General features: G+C 42.7%; 2 protein-coding genes across 10 annotated transcripts in view; one reads left to right on the top strand and one right to left on the bottom strand.

Annotated features, from left to right (window-relative positions):
• DHRS12 (dehydrogenase/reductase 12) overlaps nt 1–9,208 on the top strand; it is a 28,828-nt gene extending 19,620 nt beyond the window's left edge. For 5 of the 9 annotated variants that reach the window (XM_015626386.3, XM_033514972.1, XM_033514977.1 and 2 more), the window contains 5 exons: nt 378–439; nt 1,166–1,270; nt 1,800–1,890; nt 3,216–3,353; nt 5,839–9,208. In XM_015626386.3, the coding sequence (XP_015481872.1) occupies nt 378–439; nt 1,166–1,270; nt 1,800–1,890; nt 3,216–3,353; nt 5,839–5,966 (524 nt within the window). In that variant the 3' untranslated portion in view covers nt 5,967–9,208. The other 4 variants (XM_015626395.3, XM_033514956.1, XM_033514958.1 and 1 more) reach the window with 4 other exon arrangements.
• A 1,566-nt stretch (nt 9,209–10,774) lies between these two features.
• The window catches only part of WDFY2 (WD repeat and FYVE domain containing 2), a 63,966-nt gene continuing 53,880 nt past the window's right edge, over nt 10,775–20,860 (bottom strand). Inside the window, exons 9-13 of the mRNA XM_033514950.1 lie at nt 18,597–18,698; nt 17,817–17,947; nt 17,387–17,495; nt 14,314–16,741; nt 10,775–12,128 (exon numbers count right to left, since the gene is read on the bottom strand). Coding sequence (XP_033370841.1) covers nt 16,712–16,741; nt 17,387–17,495; nt 17,817–17,947; nt 18,597–18,698 — 372 coding nt within the window. The 3' untranslated portion in view covers nt 10,775–12,128; nt 14,314–16,711. The remainder of the gene's footprint in view (nt 12,129–14,313; nt 16,742–17,386; nt 17,496–17,816; nt 17,948–18,596; nt 18,699–20,860) is intronic.

The raw sequence follows: 20,860 nt of genomic DNA, 5'->3' as shown, positions 1-20,860 counted from the left end.
TGCCAGACATGCAGGGAAAATGCATTCCCCATTTCTTCACTGGCATCACCTTCCCCCAACCCAAGGAATTCCATATCTGAGCCATTTTGCCTTCAGATTCTCACAGATTATTATAGTGAGCTGTTTTCTCTATAGGTAAAACAAACATGAAATTCTGTAAAATAATATTTGCCATCTGCTAAGTATATGGCCATATGAACTACTACAGGTTTAGTTGGTACACTGCAAGTGGAGCAGCAACAAAAAAATCATTGTAAAATTCAGATCAGATTTCAGAGATAAAGAGACTTCGGGTTTTGGGTTGTTAAGGAGGGTGGAGAGAGAAGAAAGCTTTTTTTAAAAGGAAAGGTTAATGTTGGTGGCTGTCTGTCTTTTAGGTACATACATCATGACAACTGCCCTGGTGCCCCTCCTGGAAAAAGCAGCTGATGCCAGAGTGGTGAGTCTGTGATGCTGTTTAAAAGGGGTGTTTTACTATTTTTACCTTCTGGCTCGTGACAGCAGTTCTCTGACTGTGTTAGCAATGCAGGATTACTTATAAAGCTGTAAGGATCTCTAAAATCATCTTGGATTTTGCTAACAACCTCCTCCTCTGAGGCAAAGCTCCTGCCTGCTGCTCTCAAGCCTTCATTGGAAATCAGAGTAAAACACTTCATTTGGGAACTTACCCTCTTAGATTCCCTAGGGCAAGTTAGCTCCTGCAGCAGAGTGCAAAAGATGTACAACAGGAATATGGGCTTAAAAGAACTTTACAGATCTTGGTGTAAAATAAGACAGCAGGTATATTTTTAAAAATGAAATTTCCCAAGTTTTTTATGGCTTCTAATTAGCTTCAGTAAATGCTAAACATACAAACTGCAAATAGTGCTATTCTGCTATTGTCTTTCTCCCTATTATTTTTCAAAAGAAGAAGCACAAAATTCATGAAATAAATCAACATCACTTCTTAAAAAACCTATGTATCTTCCACCTCATCTCCAGTTCTGCTCTACTCATGAGCATAAGCATAATGCAAAGAGTATGCAGAGGAATCCTGCTCTGCAGGGACTTCCAACTATGGCCTGAAGACTACATTGCATGCATGAGTGCATCTGTGGGGAGTCCCTGGTTTTTGTTTTCATTCAGTTGCTTTTCATTCATTTGTTTTTCATCCATTTCATTACAGATAACTGTCTCTTCTGGGGGAATGCTAGTTCAAAAATTAAACATATCTGACTTGCAGTCGGAAAATGGGCCTTTTGATGGAACTATGGTGTATGCACAGAACAAGGTACAGTCCATGGGGTTGAAAACAAAGCCCAGCCCTTCTTTGCTAGGCAGCTCATGCCATCTGCTTTGCAAAAAGCCTTTTGGTCACTGTTGCTTTCCCATTCCATCCAACCCATATGCAGATGCACAGGCAATAATCTTCAGGAGTATGCTGGCATGCCCTGAGGAGTGCATACATCTTGCATGCAGGAGAGCATGGCTGGACTTTCATTTGATACGAGAGAAGTCCCAAGGGGGAACACTGTCTGCCTGCTTAGTTCTTGCCCACAGTCTGCAGCAAGTAGATGTGGTTAGTAAAAGCAGTGCAGATGCTTTAAAAGTAGATTTGTGGCCAGGGTATGGATGGCATTGAGTGTGGAAGTCTCTGATGAAATTATCCAATAAATCCAGTCAGGATGAGCAGCATTTCTGCTGTACATAAATGCTCTGGTATTTATGGCATATTTGATATAGTTTATTTCCCTGGGAACTAATTTGGTGGACAGGCTGTTGAACTCGGTGCTAGTGTGGCTCTTACTGCTCTATCCTAGAGACAGCAAGTTGTCCTGACAGAACAGTGGGCAAAGGCTCACAGAAACATCCATTTCTCTGTGATGCACCCTGGCTGGGCAGACACTCCAGGTAATGTCTGCTTCATGCTCTGACAATAACTTTTTCTTTTCAGGATTAGTCTAAAAGCAAAGAGAAATGAAACTTCCTAGTATATTTCTCCAACAGGTGCAGTAATTTCTTTTCTCCAAACTGGTACTTGAAGTAGTTTTATATCCCCTTGGTGCCTCTATTCTGCACAGTGTCTGCTAGCTGTGTATATCTAGAGAATAATAATGGGCAATGAATGCTTCCAGCCCTGCACAAATGCACAGCAGAGACACAGTTCTTTAAGGTAACCTTTAAGTTCCATTTGTAGTGGAACTGTCAAACACACAGATGGCACTTCTGCCTCTGAAAGTCCCGATATGCAGACACTGAGAATTTGTGAGGGCATGTAGGAGAATGCACCACTGTGCAAACCCTGTGCTCTTCCTCTGAGCATTTACTGCTGTTGAGAAGCAGTTTGGCCATTCAGCCCTTTGTCTGAGCTGCAGCTGTTCTTCAGTGACTGTGCCTGAGCAGGTGGGCCAGCATCGGTCATGCACTATGCATGTTGCATTCCCCAGTGTTTCCACCTCCCAGTGCCCAAGCTTGGGATGCAGAACAGCAGTTACATCTCTAGGTCTTTTATAGGGATGCAGTTTCCAAAAATTGCTTCTGACAACAGAAGCATTTACCCTGTCTACTTTATGCTTGAAAATAGACCTTTCCAACTAAATATCCTGCTATTTCTTTTTCTTTAAAATATATTTATTTTTGCACTTCCTTTGTGGATTTCAGACTTAATGAACCATAAAGTTATCCCACCTTAAAGTTCAAAGACTATCCAACCCCCAGAAATAAACACCTACAGTGGATGGGCTCACAGTCATCATCTGTTGGACAAAATAAAATGAAGGCAGAGTTTAGATGAGAAGTAAGCAGATAATACAGTGCTGCAACTGGTTTCCTAAAACTGGTGAGAAAATAAGAGCTAAAAATCCCATTAGAATACTAATTTTTGGAATACTAAATTTTGGTTTTTGGAATTTCTGTTTCCCCCGTGTTTGTCATCTTCACGGTTTAGAATGGGATTGGCAGAGGAATGTCTTACAGACCCTGTTGTCAGTTTTGTCCCTGTAATTTGACCCAAACAAACAAGTGGTAGATCATCTGGCAGCTTAGTGCTATTCTCCCACAAGCCTTCCTACTCCCAGATCGGGGGAAATACTCATTTTCTTCCATAAGCTCCAGAGATGCCTCCTCTCCTTCCTACACACAAAATGGCAATTTGAAGCTGTTCTATTTTTGTTTTTATTTTTTTGTATCAAAGAAGCTTTGCATGGCAGACCACATTCCATTGTTATCCTTTCCAGCTGTGAGATCATCCATGCCTGATTTCTACGAGAGGATGAAGAACTCACTGCGCACAGAGGCCCAGGGAGCTGACACCGTCCTGTGGTTGGCAGTGTCAGCTGAAGCAGCAAGGCTGCCCAGCGGCCTGTTCTTCCAGGGTAAGGAGCGGTGTCTCACAGGCTGGAGATCCCCAGCCTGCCTGAGCTTAGGATCCCTGTCTGGCCTGGAAGGGGATGAAGGCTGCACCAGGCAGCTTGTGCAAAGGATAAAGCATTCCTCAAAGTTGTTTCAAGTCTGAATGTTCGAGTGAACATCGTGTTCAATTATTATATTCCTGCTTTTGTCCTCTAAGGTAGCTGATAGAGACTTCAAAGCATTTCTTTAGGGAGGGCTGGGGATTTTTCTAATGAAAATGCCAGCATGTAGGACTGTGCCAAGGGAAGGTCAATCACAGAAGTCAAAAAGCATCTCACAGAGTACTGGGAGTTGGCTCTGCTTTGACAGGTTCTTCTTCGTACTGTTCCATGCTAGCTAAAACTGTCAATTCCCCCTTTCTCTAACACTGGGCAAAGGCTTCAGCACAGTGGCATTTTTGGCACTGTGAGCTCAGGGAATGGAAAAGTAGGGCAGAACCTTTCTTTTCTCCCAGGCAAATGACAGGCATCTTTATAGGAGCAGCTGGAAGCAGGGATGCCTCAGTGGTGATACAGGTCAGTTCAGAAAAAGAAAGCTCAGGGTAATTTCTTAGGGAAGCTCAGGGCTTCTGTTGGATGTGGCACTCAAATCATGATTCACTGAATTTCTATACAGCATGCAGGAAGCTCAGACTTTTCTGCATTTGGGTTACTTTGTCCCTTCTATACCACAGTCACACAGCATTGGCTGCAGTGGACGTTTTTCATGTCAGCATGGTGCACATTTGCCTTTCTCTTACTCCAGTCACTTTCTTCTGGTCCTAGTGCTTCTGCTCAGTTGTTCTTTCTGTTTCTTTCATAATTCCACCAGGCTCTTCTCTTTGGCCTTTGTCTACCCCCAGCCTTGGTAAACAGGGAACATGCCCTGGCTCTTTAGCTGAAGCTACTGACTTTTGAGAGCTTTGGTCCTGGCATGATTGCTCTTAAAGCTGCAAGAGAAGTTCTGAGTCTGTGTCTTGTGCTTATCAAACGGTGGTGAAGCCAGTTATTTCTTGCTCCTATGGCCTTTTGGAAGCCACAGCTTAGCATGGGAATTCTTCAGGCCCTTTCAGTGAAGGGCTTGGAGTGCAGGAGTACTTTGCCGCAAATCCCACACTTCTGGTCCTAGAAAGCCACTTTCCAAATCAGTCACGGTTTCCCTGCATTTTCTGCATTCTTTTTTACTTTTTGAGAGCAAACCAAAGCCAGTTTTTTCTGAGAAAAAAATAAACAGAAGTGAGAACATGACTAGTACTACCAGAATTTTCTGCATCTGCTAAAATATACAAAAAATGTTTAACAGAGGCTTGCTTTCCAAAGACTAGAAGCATCTTCTCTGTGATGCCGAACTTGGCTTTCATACCTAGTTCCCAAACTTTAGCACAGGCTACTGGAAGCACTGTGGCTAGGTGGAAAGCTGTTCATAATCAGTGCTGGAGAAGGGAACGTTCCTCTGCATGTTTCTCTCTCCTCCGTTTTCCACGAGCAGAAGTTATGTGGCGCGTGCAGTCAGGTAAACATTTGCTCTTAAGAGAGCAAATATCTCTGCTCTCCTGGGAAGCCCTGTGGCAGCCTGATAGGTTTTCAGGGAAATCTGCTGCCCAGAGTTGCAACAGGTTGTTCTTTTTATCTCAGCTGGCTGCTGTGGAAGTTGGGCTCACTAAAACGGCTTAACCAGTGCTCTGAATGTTGTTGCACAGACACCTGACAGCATTGTCCTAAGACTCCTGGGCTCTAGATACTGTGTTTTTGGAGGGGAAAATCCCTTAGATTAGGTGGTGGTAACAGCTGTATTTACAGAGTGAGTGACAGGCATGAGATTTGGAAAACCAAGCAAAGCATCAAACTGAGCAAACTTGGTTGGATACATGTCATTTGCAGCGATTGAGCAATAAGCCTGAGTTCCTTTGCACTTAGAATTTAACTATTGTTTCTAAGGATGAAAGTAAGCATTTTAAGATTGAAAATAATCTTAACTACAAAGTCCCAGCTGGGGATTTGTATAGTACTAGAAACGTTCTCCAGGAGGCAAGGAAAAATGTTGTTTCAAGTGCAAAAACATCTTCTGCCTGCAGCAACAAACTCCAGCTTTTGCTCTTTGTCTGTAGGTGTTGCACTAGTCACAGGCATAACCCTGCAAGGAAGCCCTCCTTTTCCTGAACTGTCCTCAGCTGCAAATGGAGGCCTGCTTCACAGTCCAGGTCACATTGTGCTACAGAAAAATCACTCTAGCTCCAAAATACAAATTGAATAGGTTAAATTTTTGGTTTTGAAGATATGCTTAACTGCAGGTACCTAGAAGGTTAAGTTTCCTGGCTTCAAGACCATGAGGTATGTTTGCGCAGTAGAGAGTCCATCAGAAAAATGTCTTTTCTGCTATAAGAGAGTTAAATGTACCCATAAGATTTTGGGGGGGGTTCTTTGTTTTCTTATTTTTATTTTATTTTTGGTTTTTCTTCTTTTCTTCCAGACAGGCAACCAGTCCCTACTCACTTACCCCTAGCATACACCCACAGTCCACCAGAGGATGAAGAGAAACTAATGGAGCTGCTAGAAGAGTTCTCCCAGAAGTTTAAATCTGTTTCTCCAGGAACTTAAGTGTCTCTGCTGACACAGTGTCACCACAAATGACACAGTAACCTGCTGTTGAGGGGAAGTAGGATGCCATAGGCCTGTTAAAAATGAATTAGGTTCAGGTGTCCTCATAATGAGGCAGTAGAGTGGCACCTGTGTCATTTTTTTCTGCTGTCAGCTCTCTCCCACTGTGAATATGCAGCTGCTGCCTCAAGACACACTAAGAAGAAATGTATTGGAAGGAAAATTGAGAGGCATTAAAATAAACCCTGAGACTTTGTAAAGTTACCTAGAATAATTTAAAACACTCAGCACAGAGAAATGCAGAGGAGTGTACTTTCAGTAGCCTTCATGAAGGACTTCAGGAAAGAAGTGGGAATGCTTTAAACAGCTTCTAACTGCTGTATTTGACAGGTTGGTGGCTTCCTTTACTGCATGAGGGTGATTGGGCTCAAACATGTAGCTGGGAATGCAGAAACTCTCTTGCAGAACCTGCTTAGTTTAAAGGGAAGGATTCCTCACGGCCTTCAGTTTCTATAAATTAGAGCTGGTATGCAGAAGTGATCTGCTTCCTCATGTTTAAACAGCAAGAATTTAGGAACACTGCCAAATGCCTTCCACATTACTTTATGGCGCCAGGGCTAAATATTATCCCATTTATGTCAAAATACCATGAAGTAGGAGGTTTCAACTCAACACACCCAGACATGGCTGGATCCAGCAGAGAAATGGCTGCATGACTGTAGACACAAAAAGAAACAGCATGCTAAGCTGTACCTGCTTGCCATTTCTGTGAGAGATTAAAGGGAATTATTTTATCATTATGAATAGATTAAGAGAGGAAGGGAACTATGGCAGGGCACAGGTTTTAGAGAAGAATCCATGGAGGAGAATGGAGGTTTGTATTTTGTCTGGATCTGTTTACTTCCAGACACAGAGGACAGGATTGATCTTACCTGTTCTGTAAAGTCCTTTGAATTACTCACTGAGTTTCTCACTGTAGATCGGGAGAGAGAAGAAAGGTTTTTTTTCACAGGGATTTACTGGATCTAGTTTAAGAAACACCACCTCCAGTGCTGCATCTTTCTAATAGTGCTGAAGACAATCAGCTCAGACTAAGACATTCCGGTGGGACTCATTTTGTCTCAATTATTTCAGATTTACTGCAAAGCCAAGACTGTTATTAACAAATAATACATTTTCTCATGAACTGAGTTTGTTTATTAATCAACTGCCTCCAGAACCCAGCCAAGTTGCTGCACTGTTTCACATGTGGCTCAAACCAGTGTGGTAGGACCAAGGATCTAAACACAAATATAACACAGATGTTCTTGAGCTCTCTGCAGTGACTGGCAGCTAAAGACTGCTGATGGACAGAGGAGAACTCCTAATGTCTGCTTTATGTAATTTAGTTTCCTCCTGGCTGATGGTATTTCCTCATTAATCAAAGATCTCCTATTAAGGGTCAGTTTAAGAAAAAACTGCTTTTTTCAGCCTATTGTCAACCTCCTTAGAAATAAAGACTTTACTGTCAGAGAGGCCCTGAGGAAAATTTTCCCATGATAAGCAGTGTTGAGACAAGTCAGGCTGTCACAGCTCCTCCTGAAGAGGCTGGGTCAGCATTCAAACTATTGCCTCATTTATAAATTAACTCTTTCTTGCACTACAGTGAAAGAAAACAACAGCAAGTCTTGTACAGAGGTTTATTTCCTGCAAATCTGGTATTAACATTTTCTGTGGTTTCAACCGGTAAATACAGTTACCCAAAACAAGAGCATGGCTGGAAGAATATATAGTAATTACATTTCTTAACCCAATAGCTGCAAGGCTAATAAAAATATCTTCATTTATGTCATTTTGCTTCTCAGCTCTGCAGTACAGAAGAAAAGCTTAATGATTGGTATTTAAATAGTTCATAAAAGTAAAAACTCTGCACTATATATGTAAGTATTTAACACATTTTAGTCCACATTCTGCACTAGTGCATTTGAATAGCCTATATTTTCCATTTTGTGTCACAGCTTAAAAATGAAGCCAAAGTTAAGAAAACTGCTTTAATCGAAGTTTGGTCACAGTGTCAAAGAGCAGTATGCTATGGTTTAAGAGCACTTGTGATTTAAAAATAACTAAACCACAGGAACAGCAACTAGAAGCAAAGTCCAGAGTCTCAAACACTTTGGTATTATGGTCCTGCTGATGCTTTATTTCAGGCTGATTCCATGAGAGCAAACATGGCATGTGGCTGTAATCCAGCGAGAGAATTTGTGTTAATGCAATCCAGAATGACTTGCACCTTCATGTAAGTGAATACATTTACAGACTCACAGATTATGCTGAGTCGGAAGGGACCCACAAGCCTCATGGAGTCCAACTCCTGACCTTGCACAGGACACCCCAAGAGTCACACCAGGTGCCTGAGAGCATTGTCCAAATGCTTCTTGAACTCTGTCAGGTTTGGTGCTGTGACCAGTTCCCTGGGGAGCCCCTTCCAGTGCCCACCCACCCTCTGAGTGAAGAACCTTTCTCTAATTTCCAACCTAAACCTCCACTGACACAACTTCAAGCCATTCCCTTGGGTCCTGTCACTGGTCATCCCAGAGAAGAGATCAGTGCCTGCCCTTCCTCTTCCCCTCACAAGGAAGTTGTAGATGGTGATTAGGTCTCCCCTCAGTCTCCTCTTCCACTTTTAAAATTTTATGAGCAAAATAAAAATAGCATCCAGTGACAGATGACCAGAAAATGAAGGTAGCACAGGTCCTTGCTAAGCAGTGCACACTGGGAGTCTGAAAGCATACCTGGTTCATGGGAATGGACAAGCACAGCAGCTGCTCTCGCCAGCCTTTCCTGTCCATGCACAGCCCAACACTTCTTGTAGCAGCTTTGGGGCTTTTATGACTGACCTCACTCTGATGGCTTCACATTTTTCTTCATTTCATAAAGTCACCTAGTTGGGAAGTTTTTACTCTCAGGGATCCTGCACAGGAATGTAGCACTGGAGAGCACATGTGGAGTTGGTAATTTCCCTACATCCTAATGGAAAGGCACATCCCATCATCAGTGCAGCAAGACTGACTGCAGTGATGCAGGGGCCGCTACAACTTCTCTTTTTGTCTTGGATGAAAATTTTAGGAGGTCATCGTAACAGGTATCAAACAATTTTGTAAACTGCATTTTGTCTTGTCATTTGGAGTTTAATTTCTGGGTCTTCATTTATTGTTTAAAAAACCCCCATAACAATAAACTAAATCAATCTGCTGTTGGTTAAAGGTGTAAAAAATTATTTGAATGGAGGCACTCCCATACATACCTCACCATTTTTGGAGTAAAGTGTAAATACCAGTTGTTGGCATTTGCAGTAACACACACTCCAGCTTCTGTGTTCCGTTCAGTGGGAACAAGGTGTGAGCAGGGCCACCCCTTCCTGTTAAACAAGGCTCAGGTGGGATGTTGAACATGCACTGCCTGGGCTCAAAGGGAGTTCTGCTGTATCTCCATTATAGCCTGATAAGTCAGTCCTGCAAACCTCAATGTAAATAAATTTATTTGGTGGGAGACCAGCCATTCAATTGTCAGCACAAGCACTAATTTGTATTTTTGTAATGACAGAGCCTTTCTAAAAGCCATGGCACTTGGAGCAGTACTAGTTTTCATTAAGCAGTGCTGAACTTGGTGAGTGGAGAAATTCTTCTTTCAGGAAGTAACCTGATGGAACAATGGAGGATGGCAGCTAGGAAGCAGTTTAATCTGTAAGTTCCTCTGTATGTTACTCTCTCACCCTCCCTGCAAAAATCAAGCACCCATCTCATGACAGTGGATCATACTTATCTAAAATTAGTGCTGGTCAACATCCACCCACTGTCACTGTTTTAGACAGGCAGTTTCCATTCTGGCAATGCAAAGCTTTGCATCTTCCCTAGCTCAGCTTTCCCTGTTTGCCTCAGACTTCCCATCTCATGCTTTGTTGGGAGAGGCAATTCTGGGCACATTTGGGCAGAATCAGCGACTGATTACAGGAGATAATTTTGAAATGCCACTAAGATGACTTGAGAAAACTCTGTATTCCTGCAGTCACCCAAAAAGCACTGATCTAGGCAACGAGAGAAAGAAGGCTTTGAAAAGGCACCGAATCTGATAGGGAACAAGTGCAACAAAAGCATTTCTGGGACTAAAAGTGATCAAATCCAAGACCTTCAGTTTGTGAAGTAGGTCAGTATTTATGTTCCTCTCTCTAGAGGGAGCCATCAGATAAACTTACAGAAAAATGATGTATTCCTCTGAAAGAAGTTTTCTCTCTCAAAACAAAAGCTAATGCTCAGCTTTATGAAGGGGCACAATGTCAGCCTGGCCTAAGGTCTTCAGCAGGAGAGGTTTCTACCCTGCTCCCTGGAGAAGCAACTCAAACCTTGGCTGTACCAGCAGTGCCAGTGCTGTGTCACAGACAAAAATATTGTCCAAACAGGGAAAGAGTGCTAAAACCTGCACTTGTTCAAACTTCAGGGAGAGAGTTCCCAGGAAGTGCCATTTTCTTTGATAGTTAAAAATCTTGGGCATCTTCCCTTTTCCGTTCAGGATCCACAATCCACAGGGAGCCTTGGAGTGATGCACAAAATTGTGCAATTTCTCTGCTGCCCAGGCACCGTTTCCTTTGGGCTGCTCACCCACTGCCAGGCACTCAGGGCAAGAATTAGTCCTGGCAAAGAACACAACCATAAAACAGCTGTCAGTTTTATGGCAATTCACAGAACAGGCAGATGAATGGGTCCAGTCAAAACTCAGTGAACCAAATTCCTCATTACATACATGGAGAAGGAAAAGAAATAGCCACAAGCTGATAGTAATTAATTTAGTGGGGTTAAGATACCACAATTTATTCAGCTACATCAGAAACACTTATTTACATAATGGAACAGTACTGGAAAGTGTTACAATGTAGTAGGTAGAAAAAGATGGTCAAATTGTTGAGCAGAATTCCTGCAAAACACTGACCTGAACAAAGCCATATCTTTTTTTCATACAAAATCCCTCTAATCAAAAAGATTAGCCCACAATTAGCAAAGGGATTAGCAAAGCCCACAAGATATTGGTCAGTATGACAAACTTAACATACTAAACAGTCAGGAACAAGGCTCAGCCTTTGGAAAGCTAAACCACAGCTACAACTAATGCTAATGAAAAAGATGTAGCAAGGAAGTTTGTGTACTTGTCTATTTGTGAAAATTTCTTAATTACTTGGCCATGGCAACCCCACAGAATTTTCTTGGGACAGGACAAAATAGGGGTGTTTGCAATGTGTCTTTCACATCTGAAGGAAGCCCTGACCTGCTACAAAATGTAAGTATAAAGGTGATAAACATTTTAATAAATTCAGACTATTTATTGTCTCAAGAACAAATAATTGGAGAGAGGCAAAACTATCTTCATAAGGCCTGATACCTCTTCTGCACCATCTCAGCAGTCATGTGTCTCTTCCCCACCCTCTTAATGTCCAGGTGCTCATGCATTTAATGCAGTTTGAAAAAACTACTTGAGGTAGTAGGTTAATATTATTTGGCAATTGAACCAAAGAACAAGAAATGGAAATCTTCACAGACTGGAACAACCCTATGTTCCTTGTGGCTTCTGGATCTGGACCATGGCTGCTGGCTGGCTTACAGTACTGGGATGGGGGGATGGTTTGGTTTTATGCAGTTCTGATGAACATTTCTACAGTGTGGGTGATTTTTGTTTCGGTTTGGTTTTTTTAGGTTTTGTTTGTATGCTGATAACATTCCTTCTTGGTATCCCCTCTTTGCACAGACTTTGCCAGCACTGTGCTGTCTTGTTTTCATTTTGGTTTTGAGTTCAATGTCCCTACTTGGCAGCAGTTTCAACTGAACTCAATTTCTTTCTCTTCTAAGCAGTACAGTGTGTCCTGCAGCAAACAATTTCAGAGATGGCCAAAGACTGGTCAGAAGGGGAAATCCCCAAACTGGGAAAATGCAATGAAAAGTCATTTGATCACACAAAGTTCATCTCAAATCCCAGAACTTCAGGTTACTGGCAACCTCGGGATGACATTTTTTCTTCTGAGGAGCAAAGATTTCCTGCCAACATTCACAAGATGCAGTTTTGAAGAGAAAAAAACTCTGTCTTCCTCAATATTACATAAAAAGTCATCACAGAAGAGACTCGGCACATCAATGCATCCTGAAAAAAGGATCAAGTAGTTACTGTTGCATACTATTGCCACACATAGAAAAAAGTCTTCTAAGTCCTAACTGAAAACATCCCAGGTGCTCAGTGTGGTCTCCTGGAAAGGACATGGCCTATAAAACCACACATTGTAGCCCTATTTCCTGTGTGCTACAAAAGAGAACTTTGGTCACTGGTACACAAATCCTGTTTTGAACAGCGAGGACAGACATAGCTAATATTTGCTAATTTGTTAGTAAGTGAATTGTTAGTAATTTAGATTTAAGGAAAGATACTTATTTTTTTCTTTCTCTAAGCAATAGAGTAGACAGAGGCATTAAGTGGACCTTAAACCAAAGAATGGCTGAGGTGGGAAAGAACCTTCAAAGGTTACCTGGTCCTGCTCAAGCAGGGTCACCTTGAGGCGGCTGCCCAGGGTCATGTCCAGTTGGGTTTTGAATATCTCCAAGAATGGAGAACCCACAAACTACCTGCATGGCAAGTCTTGTGCCCCTGCTCAGACACCCTCACAGTAAAAACTGTTTCCTGACATTCAGAGGAAATCTTTGGTTTCAGTTTGTGCCCATTGCCTCTGGCCCTGTTACTGGACACCAATGCATTCTCTTTGCACCCTCCCTTCAGGCATTTATACACACTGATGAGATCCCTCCGAGCCTTCTTTTCTACAAGGTGAACAGTCCCAGCTCTCCCAGATATATTCCAGTACCTTTTACCATCTCAGTGGCCCTTTGCTGGACTCCATCCAGTAGGTTCATTTCTCTCTTGTACTGGGAAGCACAGAACCAGACAGGAAAAATAACCCAAAACTCTCGAATATTCCTTTCTAACAATTATTTCCTCAGCAGGCATAAGGCAAATTTTTTTCCCCGAAAATTGTGACGGATCATCCTTTTTGCACATCCAGCCATCCACCTTCTTATCAGGAACCAACCCCATTCAGAGGAACACATCCCTCCCTTTCCCAGGACTGGAGATGCTCATGCCACGCTCTCGGGAAAAGTGCAGTACCCACTACAGCGGTACTAAGAGCCCACACGCTGACATGCAGGTGATGGCCTCAAGTTCAGGAGGACAAAGTACAGAGGTCACCTGGGCTTGGCAGCAAAAAGCAGCTGCAGACAAGGGTGCTCAGAGATAAGCACACCTCTGTCACTGTTCAGGATCATCCCCTGTCAGACTGGCTGATTTTAGCCCTATCACTGTTCTGTTTCAACATCTAACCATGATGTTAAGTCTTCTGGTAGATGGGAGGACCACCAATGCTACATTGCAAGTAAATGCCCACATTCTTTTCCCTTCACTTAAATATTTTCAGCTTAAAAAGACTGAAATTTGGTGCTCAGATTTCCCCACCTGGGACACAAGTGACTCTAGAAAGCTGCTCAGGCACTGTGTACGTGACCAGAGCCTGCCCCATCACCTGCCTAAGCCCTACAGACACTAATCATTTTAAGGCCGAGAATAGGCACGCAGATGCTCTGGAGAACACTGCCTCTTCCCACAAGGAAGCACCAGCTGAGGGAGAAATGAAAATCACCTTTTCTGATGTGTAGAGCAGAGGGAGGCCAACAATCTCTGGGTGCCCCTTGTCATAGCATGAAGGGGCACTAAAAGCTACTCCCCCATCAGCAGCCTCAGGGAAAAGGGGCTTGGCTTTGAGAGTGTTTGTAGGTATATGGCACTGCATTGTTTACACCTGTATCAAAACACACCCTCATCCCATCCTTCAATAATTAAATTCATAAAAATAGCTCAGAGTTGTTATTCAGCAAGTAAAATGGAGAAAAAAAAGGACCGGGCAACAGACATCCCTTTTCATATGGATCTAGCAGACAGAAGAAACTGAGATTGCTACTCTAACACAGCAGAAGAAGGCAGGCATTTTAACTCTCCCAGTGTCAAATCCTTCTTGTTTCATTTGGAAAGTAAAAGAATTATTGAATTAGATACATCTGTTTTCCCTTCATATCTCTACAGTACAGCTCTTAAGGGCCAGCAAAGGGACAAATTTTCCTTCCCCCCTCAGCTTCACTTGAAGCTTTATGTAATTTTCTAAACCCAGAATAGTTGGTCCTGAGACTGCAAGATAAGGAGATGTTTAGCTTAAATCCAGATAACCCTGCAGGTCATTCAGTCAGAAAGAACAGCCAGAAAAATTCTGCAAAATGGTTTTGCATACCCCACATGCAGACATAAGCAACACTGAAACCATGACTCTTTGGAAGACAGGGGGAGTGGCCACGAGTTTATTGCAAAACAGTCCAAGTCATTCTGAAATGTAGTCTCCTTTGGAATCAGTTCTTCACCTTTGTTTCCACATTACATGTTCAGGAGTAGGCACTGACCAGGGGCAGATCCTCAGCTTGCTGACTCCACCGCTCCATCAGGGTGAGCAGAATTCATGCTGGAGTCCCAGACTTGGTGCCACTGCTGTCTCATCAACTGGGCACTAAACAGCAATTTAAATTCACTTCAGTGTGCCCGTTTTTCTGTCACCAGGAGATGCACTCCCTGCACAGCACAAGTCACATCTTTGGCCAAAAGGCCCTGAGCCCAAAGGAAGATGGAACACCACAGTCCAGCAAAGCTTTGTACATATTCTCCAGCTGGAATGAAATACGGCAGGCCACTTGCTCATCTTGCACAGCTTTGACAGCCAAGAACACTTCAGTCATCAGAAAACATGCACAAGGTGTAATAAAAAGCATTCCAAGAGGAAACAAGCATCTAGTTTCCAGGAGAGAAAGTGGGAGGACGGAGAAAACAACTTTCAAGCTGGAAAAATAATAGCAGTCTGTGAATTATGTTTGAAAATATGCTTTAAAATATGCTGTCTAGAGGGAAACCAACAACAAGCTGTACGACCAGGAAATCCAAGGTGGTGTTATTTCAGAGAATGTGACTGCAAAATGCTTCATCACAAGTTATGGGATGTTTAAAAAGAGAATTTTCCCTGAAAATAGACAGCAGTCCTGTGATGTGCACACAGAAGTCCACTCACCCTTTACTGCAGCAGCTCACTGGAGCAGAATTAATGCCATGGACTGAATTAACCATTCCTTTTTCCCCTCAGAAGTGAATTGCTGCTGGGCAAACAAAGGAGAAACTTTATTTTCTCTTAGAATTCTCTCTCAAGAGAGAACACAAGGTTTCTCCAGGTAGCAATGTGCTCTGTAGTGGCAAATGTCATGGCCTCCCCACCACAGAGGCAAGAAGGTAAGTCCAAAACAGGGCAAAACTGACCACTACCAATGTGTCGTGTCTCAGCTGCTACAACCACAGGGCCTGCTGAAACAGGAGATGCAGGAAAGCTTTTGGTCTGGACAGCAGTTCTGTTCTCTACACCAGCTTCTTTGAAATGCGTGAGTAATACCATGCTTAAAAGTAACATGGATTAAAGGAATGGAGAGTTGGCTCCTCAGAGAAGGTCCCTTTGGAAAAAAGGGCTTTTTCAGTTTATTCACCTTGACAATATCATTCTAAAAAGGTAATTTTGGTCAACCCAGGTTTTTAAATACTGTTTATTTTTAAGAGAAACTGTAAAGTATGACAACAGGACAATGGGCATCATTCAGCAATATCAATTTGGGTCTATAGAGAAAATTAATAAAAACCATCAGCATTTTGAAAAATAAATATGACTAACCATATGGAAGACAGGAAAAACAAAATTCATCTTCAACAACATAGACAGGTACAAATGCTGAAATGTTGCTGTGCAAGGTAGAGGTAGAGGTAGAGATAAACCAGACTTTTCAGATCTAGACCAGTTTTAGATCTGCCCCCCTCCATGCACACACTCCCAAAAGTTCCTGTTGCCAATAATTTGAATCAGACTGTCATCATCATCAAACTCAAATAAGTCTGTGTGCTCCTGTAATGCTCTGAGCTGGAAAACTATTTCGGTTTTCTGTAGAAATCAGTTGCTGAATAACCTGACCCCTGGTTCTGCGACTTGTGCAGCAAAGGAAGAGGCGGGATGATTTTGCAGACCAATGAATGCTCTCTGGATGACGCCCACTAGGACAAGTAGATGGTAGAGCCCTTTTAGCATTTGCAACAGTCCATCAGCTCCTCAGTGATGCACCCAGAGACCATGCCTGGATTTCCTCCTCTGAAGAGAGCATGGTCAGCAGAAATATCCCAAACCAACAGGTACTGGCTGCAGGGAGAGCCGATTGCCGTACACAGTCTGTTGACACCGAAAACTCACAGAGGAAGACACAACCCAAGAACCCTCTGTACAAAGCAGCAAGTATCTTGACATAGTGAAATATAAAAACTAAAAATTGCACTGCACACAGATTTTTCCAAACAAACTCAAGACAACCAAAGTCAGATCGTACAAACCGTTAGTTAAAAAAATACCTTCTTGTATATTTTGAGAAGAAGTGGAAAGAGTCTTCGTGCAAATGCTCAGCCTGGATCAAGCAGAGGACATAAAGTTGTTGTAAACACATTAGTTCCTTTCTCATCTGCCGTAAGCACCCAGTGTTATCTATCTTCTGCAGTATAATTAGGGTTAGGAAATCCGTTTCTTCTGTAAATATCACCTTTCAAGTTCCACTGATGTAACATCAAGACACTACTGGTGTCATATCCCACAACTGTTAAATACAATAAAATAAAACATAGTGAATAATGGTAAAAGACAATAAAATACAGTAAAAATAAAATCTTTAAAAAATTTACACCTTTTTTCTTTAATTAAGAGGGGTTACATGTTTAGAGGTGGATGCAACAAGTCTGAAGAAGTTTGATTTAATTTTCCATCACTTATGTCAGAGTGGTGGAGGTTGATGAAATGACATTCTGTATGTCATCAGCTTTCACCTGTATGAGCCAGGTTCATAGATGGCCTTAAAAGAAACCAAAAAACTCCCACTATATGACTAGCTTCAATGATCAGAACAGTCATAACACATTGTGAGGTATTTGTTTTTTTAAATTACTCAAGCTGTTAAAACTTAGTCATTATTTTAGCTATTTCTTTATCCAGCCACACTGAGATTTGGCATGTTGAAAAACAGTTGGATTTCCTCAAGGGAAAGCTTCAGTCAGCTTTGTCCCAGACCCTTCAGGCAATAACTTCACAGGCCAAGACCTCCTTGGTCCTTACTGGGCAGAAATCCTAAACCAAATCCCAAGTGAGAAGTGTCTGGGTGGAAGAAGGCAGGTATGAAATTCTGCAGCCACACGGGAGAGGGAAGGGAAATGAATTACAGGAGCTAGAGCACATTCCTTGCTCCTACCTTAATAACCTTGTCTGTCCCCGAGGTCAGCAGCCACCCCCTGGTGGCATCGAAGTGTACGTGAACAATGTTGTGCTTACTGTCATGGAAAGTAGCTGTAGGCGCCCGCCTGAAGAAAGAAATCCAAAAATCAGCAACAACTGTAACTGCAGGATTTCCCCCCAAAATGTTCTCTATTGAGGAAAAAAGTATTTGACTGCTGCTGTAAGCCATTAATTCAGCAACCACTCTGTAAACTGCACTTCGAGACCTTTCTGGCATGAAAGGAACAGGGGTAGGGGGCTCTCTACCCCTCCTGGCTTGATCTCCTCCTTATCCTGCTGAGAAAGCCCAGGGACCACCATGCCAGGCTGCTTCCTCCTGGATCCTTGCACCCACCCAGGCCCTTTTCTCCCATTGCAGCACAAGGGGGCTCAGTGTCCACACTCACTCCTCATCTGTAATGGACTCGTGGCAGCTGTCGCAGACCCTCACTTCGAACTCAAACCCCATCAGCGGGATGGAGGAGCGCTTGGAGCTGCATTTCCCGCACACGGCTTTCCCACACTTCCGGCAGTGATGCTGTGGGAGACAACATGCAGAAAGACATCTCAGGCCACAAAGGTCACTGCTCAGGTCCACTGGCTCTACCATCTCACTCCAGCAAGACACGACGCAGCTCAGCTCTGCCCCAGACACCTCATTTCTCAAGTTCCATGAGCACATGCAGCACTTCTACATCCCTTTAGTGAAAGTCTGCAATCTGCAGCCCTCTGCTGCTAGGCAGGGAAACATAGCAGCATGTTTCAAGCAGAACAGTAAGCCTTTCCCAATACAGCCTGAGCAGTTATAGATGTTTATCCAATCTCATTGAAAACAGCTTTGGTTCTGGCACAATCTCCAAAAATCACCTGTAAATTTCTTTCTGTTACTTATTTGACTAACAAAGAGCAAAGTTCCACATGGCTAAAGTCATGGAAGGCCCCAAGTCTACTCAGCCCAAGGCCTATTACATGCATTTGCTATTGGGATTAATTGGAAAAAGAACAGTGCATTCCTTTCAACCACAAAATCAAGCCACAGAGGGGAACCCACTGTCCCACCCATGAGCACTTAGTGGAAGACCAAAGTGCAAATTCTCAAAGCTTTAGGAAGAAAAAGGTTACCAGAATCCATTATGAGAGAAAAGCCTAATGGCACCACGTTAACACACCAAAGGGCACATACAAACCTGCCTGAGGCCAATTTTCTTACTGTCCCACATTTGCTTGAAGTTCCAGAAGAAAGGCTGGTCACATTTTTGACAGGAGTCACTATCCAGCCACTCTGGGGTCTGCAACACACACACATAAACACAAAGTGGAAGTGAGCAACAAGCAGAAAAACTTCCAATGAAGCCTAGAGGCAGGACAAAAAAGATGTGTTGTGGTGTGGCAATATGGCCAGCTAAGCTTGATTTAGTATCTCCATTTCACAAGATGCCATTTTGACTGTTGTTGATGATGACAATGTGATATGTGTTCACTGGAATCTTTTTTGTCTTAGCTTTGAGCTTTGAAGGACATGGGAGGAACAGTTCTCATCCAAATCACAAAGAGTTTGATAATAAGACCATGGAAACAACCCAATTCTGGAATTAAACATATAAAAATATTTTGTTCTGTCTTGTCTGGACAGCATTTACCATCTGCTACTGTCCCTGGTGGGAGCTGGGGTCAATCAGTATTTCTGATATCCAAGCAACTCATCTGAAGGGAAAGGGAAGTTATGGGAAATGCTGATGTGGTTGGGGTTTTTCATACTCTTTCTTTCTTTAACACCCTAAGAGGAATTCCTGCTGTCAGAGGTGCCTGTGCTACAGATCACACACAGGGATGAGAAAGATGTGATTCGCCAGGACAAGCCTAAAACCCAAACCAAAGCCAAGCTCTTTTCCCTCATCAACCCATGAGGTTAAATGAACACTAAATACTGTTTAATATTTTGTGAGGAAGTGCTATTAGCAAACTGCAGGTGTCTTGTCAGAGTCACTGGTTTCTCACATGCTGCAAATTAAAATGGCAAGAAACACAGCTGAGATTGAGAACTAAAAACAATACAAAAGCCAGGCAAAGGTAAGTTAAGGGCCGATGGAGACCCTCAGCTCCCAGGATAGCTTTGACCCCCTGCAATAAAGCAATCACTTTTAATTCTGCCAGTTATTCTGAAGGCATTTCATTCTGCTGGGGAAAATCCTTGTCCTTTCTACCCATAACAGTCTTTCTTTTTAATGCCTACAGATTTCATCTCTGTTTATAACTCTCCATCTCTTGCGCATTTAAACACTATAGATTTTGTTTGTGACAAGTAACAACATTTTGTTTGTGACAAATAACTTTGTAGTCAAACAGAAAGACAGCTTATAGCATCTTTCAAACATCTTACAGCTTTTTAAAAATTGAGTTGAAAATAAAGATTCAAGGGCTGAAATGGCTTAAGTGACTCTAACACAATCTCAGTGATGTGGAAGTCTGATAATAACAAAATGGGTACTGAGCACGTATCATATGGAGAAAAATCCTTAAATAAGGTCAAAGATACAAAAGCCAAAACCCCCAAAAAAGTGATCCAAGTCCCAAAGCCAAGGTTTTATATTAAAATCCCAAAGATTCATGTTTTGGGGGTGGTTTAGCATCCTGTTGTGCTGCTGTTAACAAGAACAAGCCCACAGAGCCATAATCTGGGAAAGCTGTGCACCATTAGCACCTGCTGCATGGCCTTTATTTAGCTAATAATATTTCTCCTCTATTTTTTAAACCAGCCTTCTCACAGCATTCCTGCTTATTTGGTGATAAGCCAATCTTAACCCTTACTGCAGCCTTTTGAAAGCAGCAAATAAATAAAGGTTTTCATTTCTAGATGTTTGAGTTGCAGCAAAAAGGAAACATCTGTTGGGAAGGAGGAAACCGCTCTGCTTTCGTTTCAGTTTAGGAGCTGATGACATACTTGGACCCTGGATTAGCAATTAAGGCGAGTCAACTGGAATGCTAATTCACATTAAAAAGGGAGCTCAGTTTCTGCCTATGCCTATTTCAGTATTTTTTTTTAAATCAAATTTTCCACTTAGCGTTTCTCCTTCCTCCAGGGAGACACACTCAATCCAAGCAGGCCACAAGTCTTGAGAACCAGCAAAGCTGGTGAAAGCCCATGTGGCCAAACGCCTTGCTCTGACCTACCCCCTGCAGGAAGAGGGCACAGGTTTGCTGTGACTCATGGCACCAGGATTTGCCAATCTCCTGAGCAGGGCTGGTGCCTGACTCAGCCAGCACAGAGCTCACTCCGCCCTCTCTGAGTCAGGACTCAGAAATTGCCAAGCGGGGGCTGCTCCCACAGCGCCAAAGACCTGGGGAACGTTTTTGCACCTGCTCACATTTGTTGGCCATGAAGCACAAAAGCAATTAGGAATGTGTGGGTGAAATCCTACTGTCTGGATCAACAAAGACATCATTTACCCCA

The sequence above is a fragment of the Parus major genome, chromosome 1 (assembly GCF_001522545.3).
Source record: "Parus major isolate Abel chromosome 1, Parus_major1.1, whole genome shotgun sequence".
Lineage (NCBI taxonomy): Eukaryota > Metazoa > Chordata > Aves > Passeriformes > Paridae > Parus > Parus major.
This window is presented reverse-complemented; position numbering and strand designations above follow the sequence as displayed.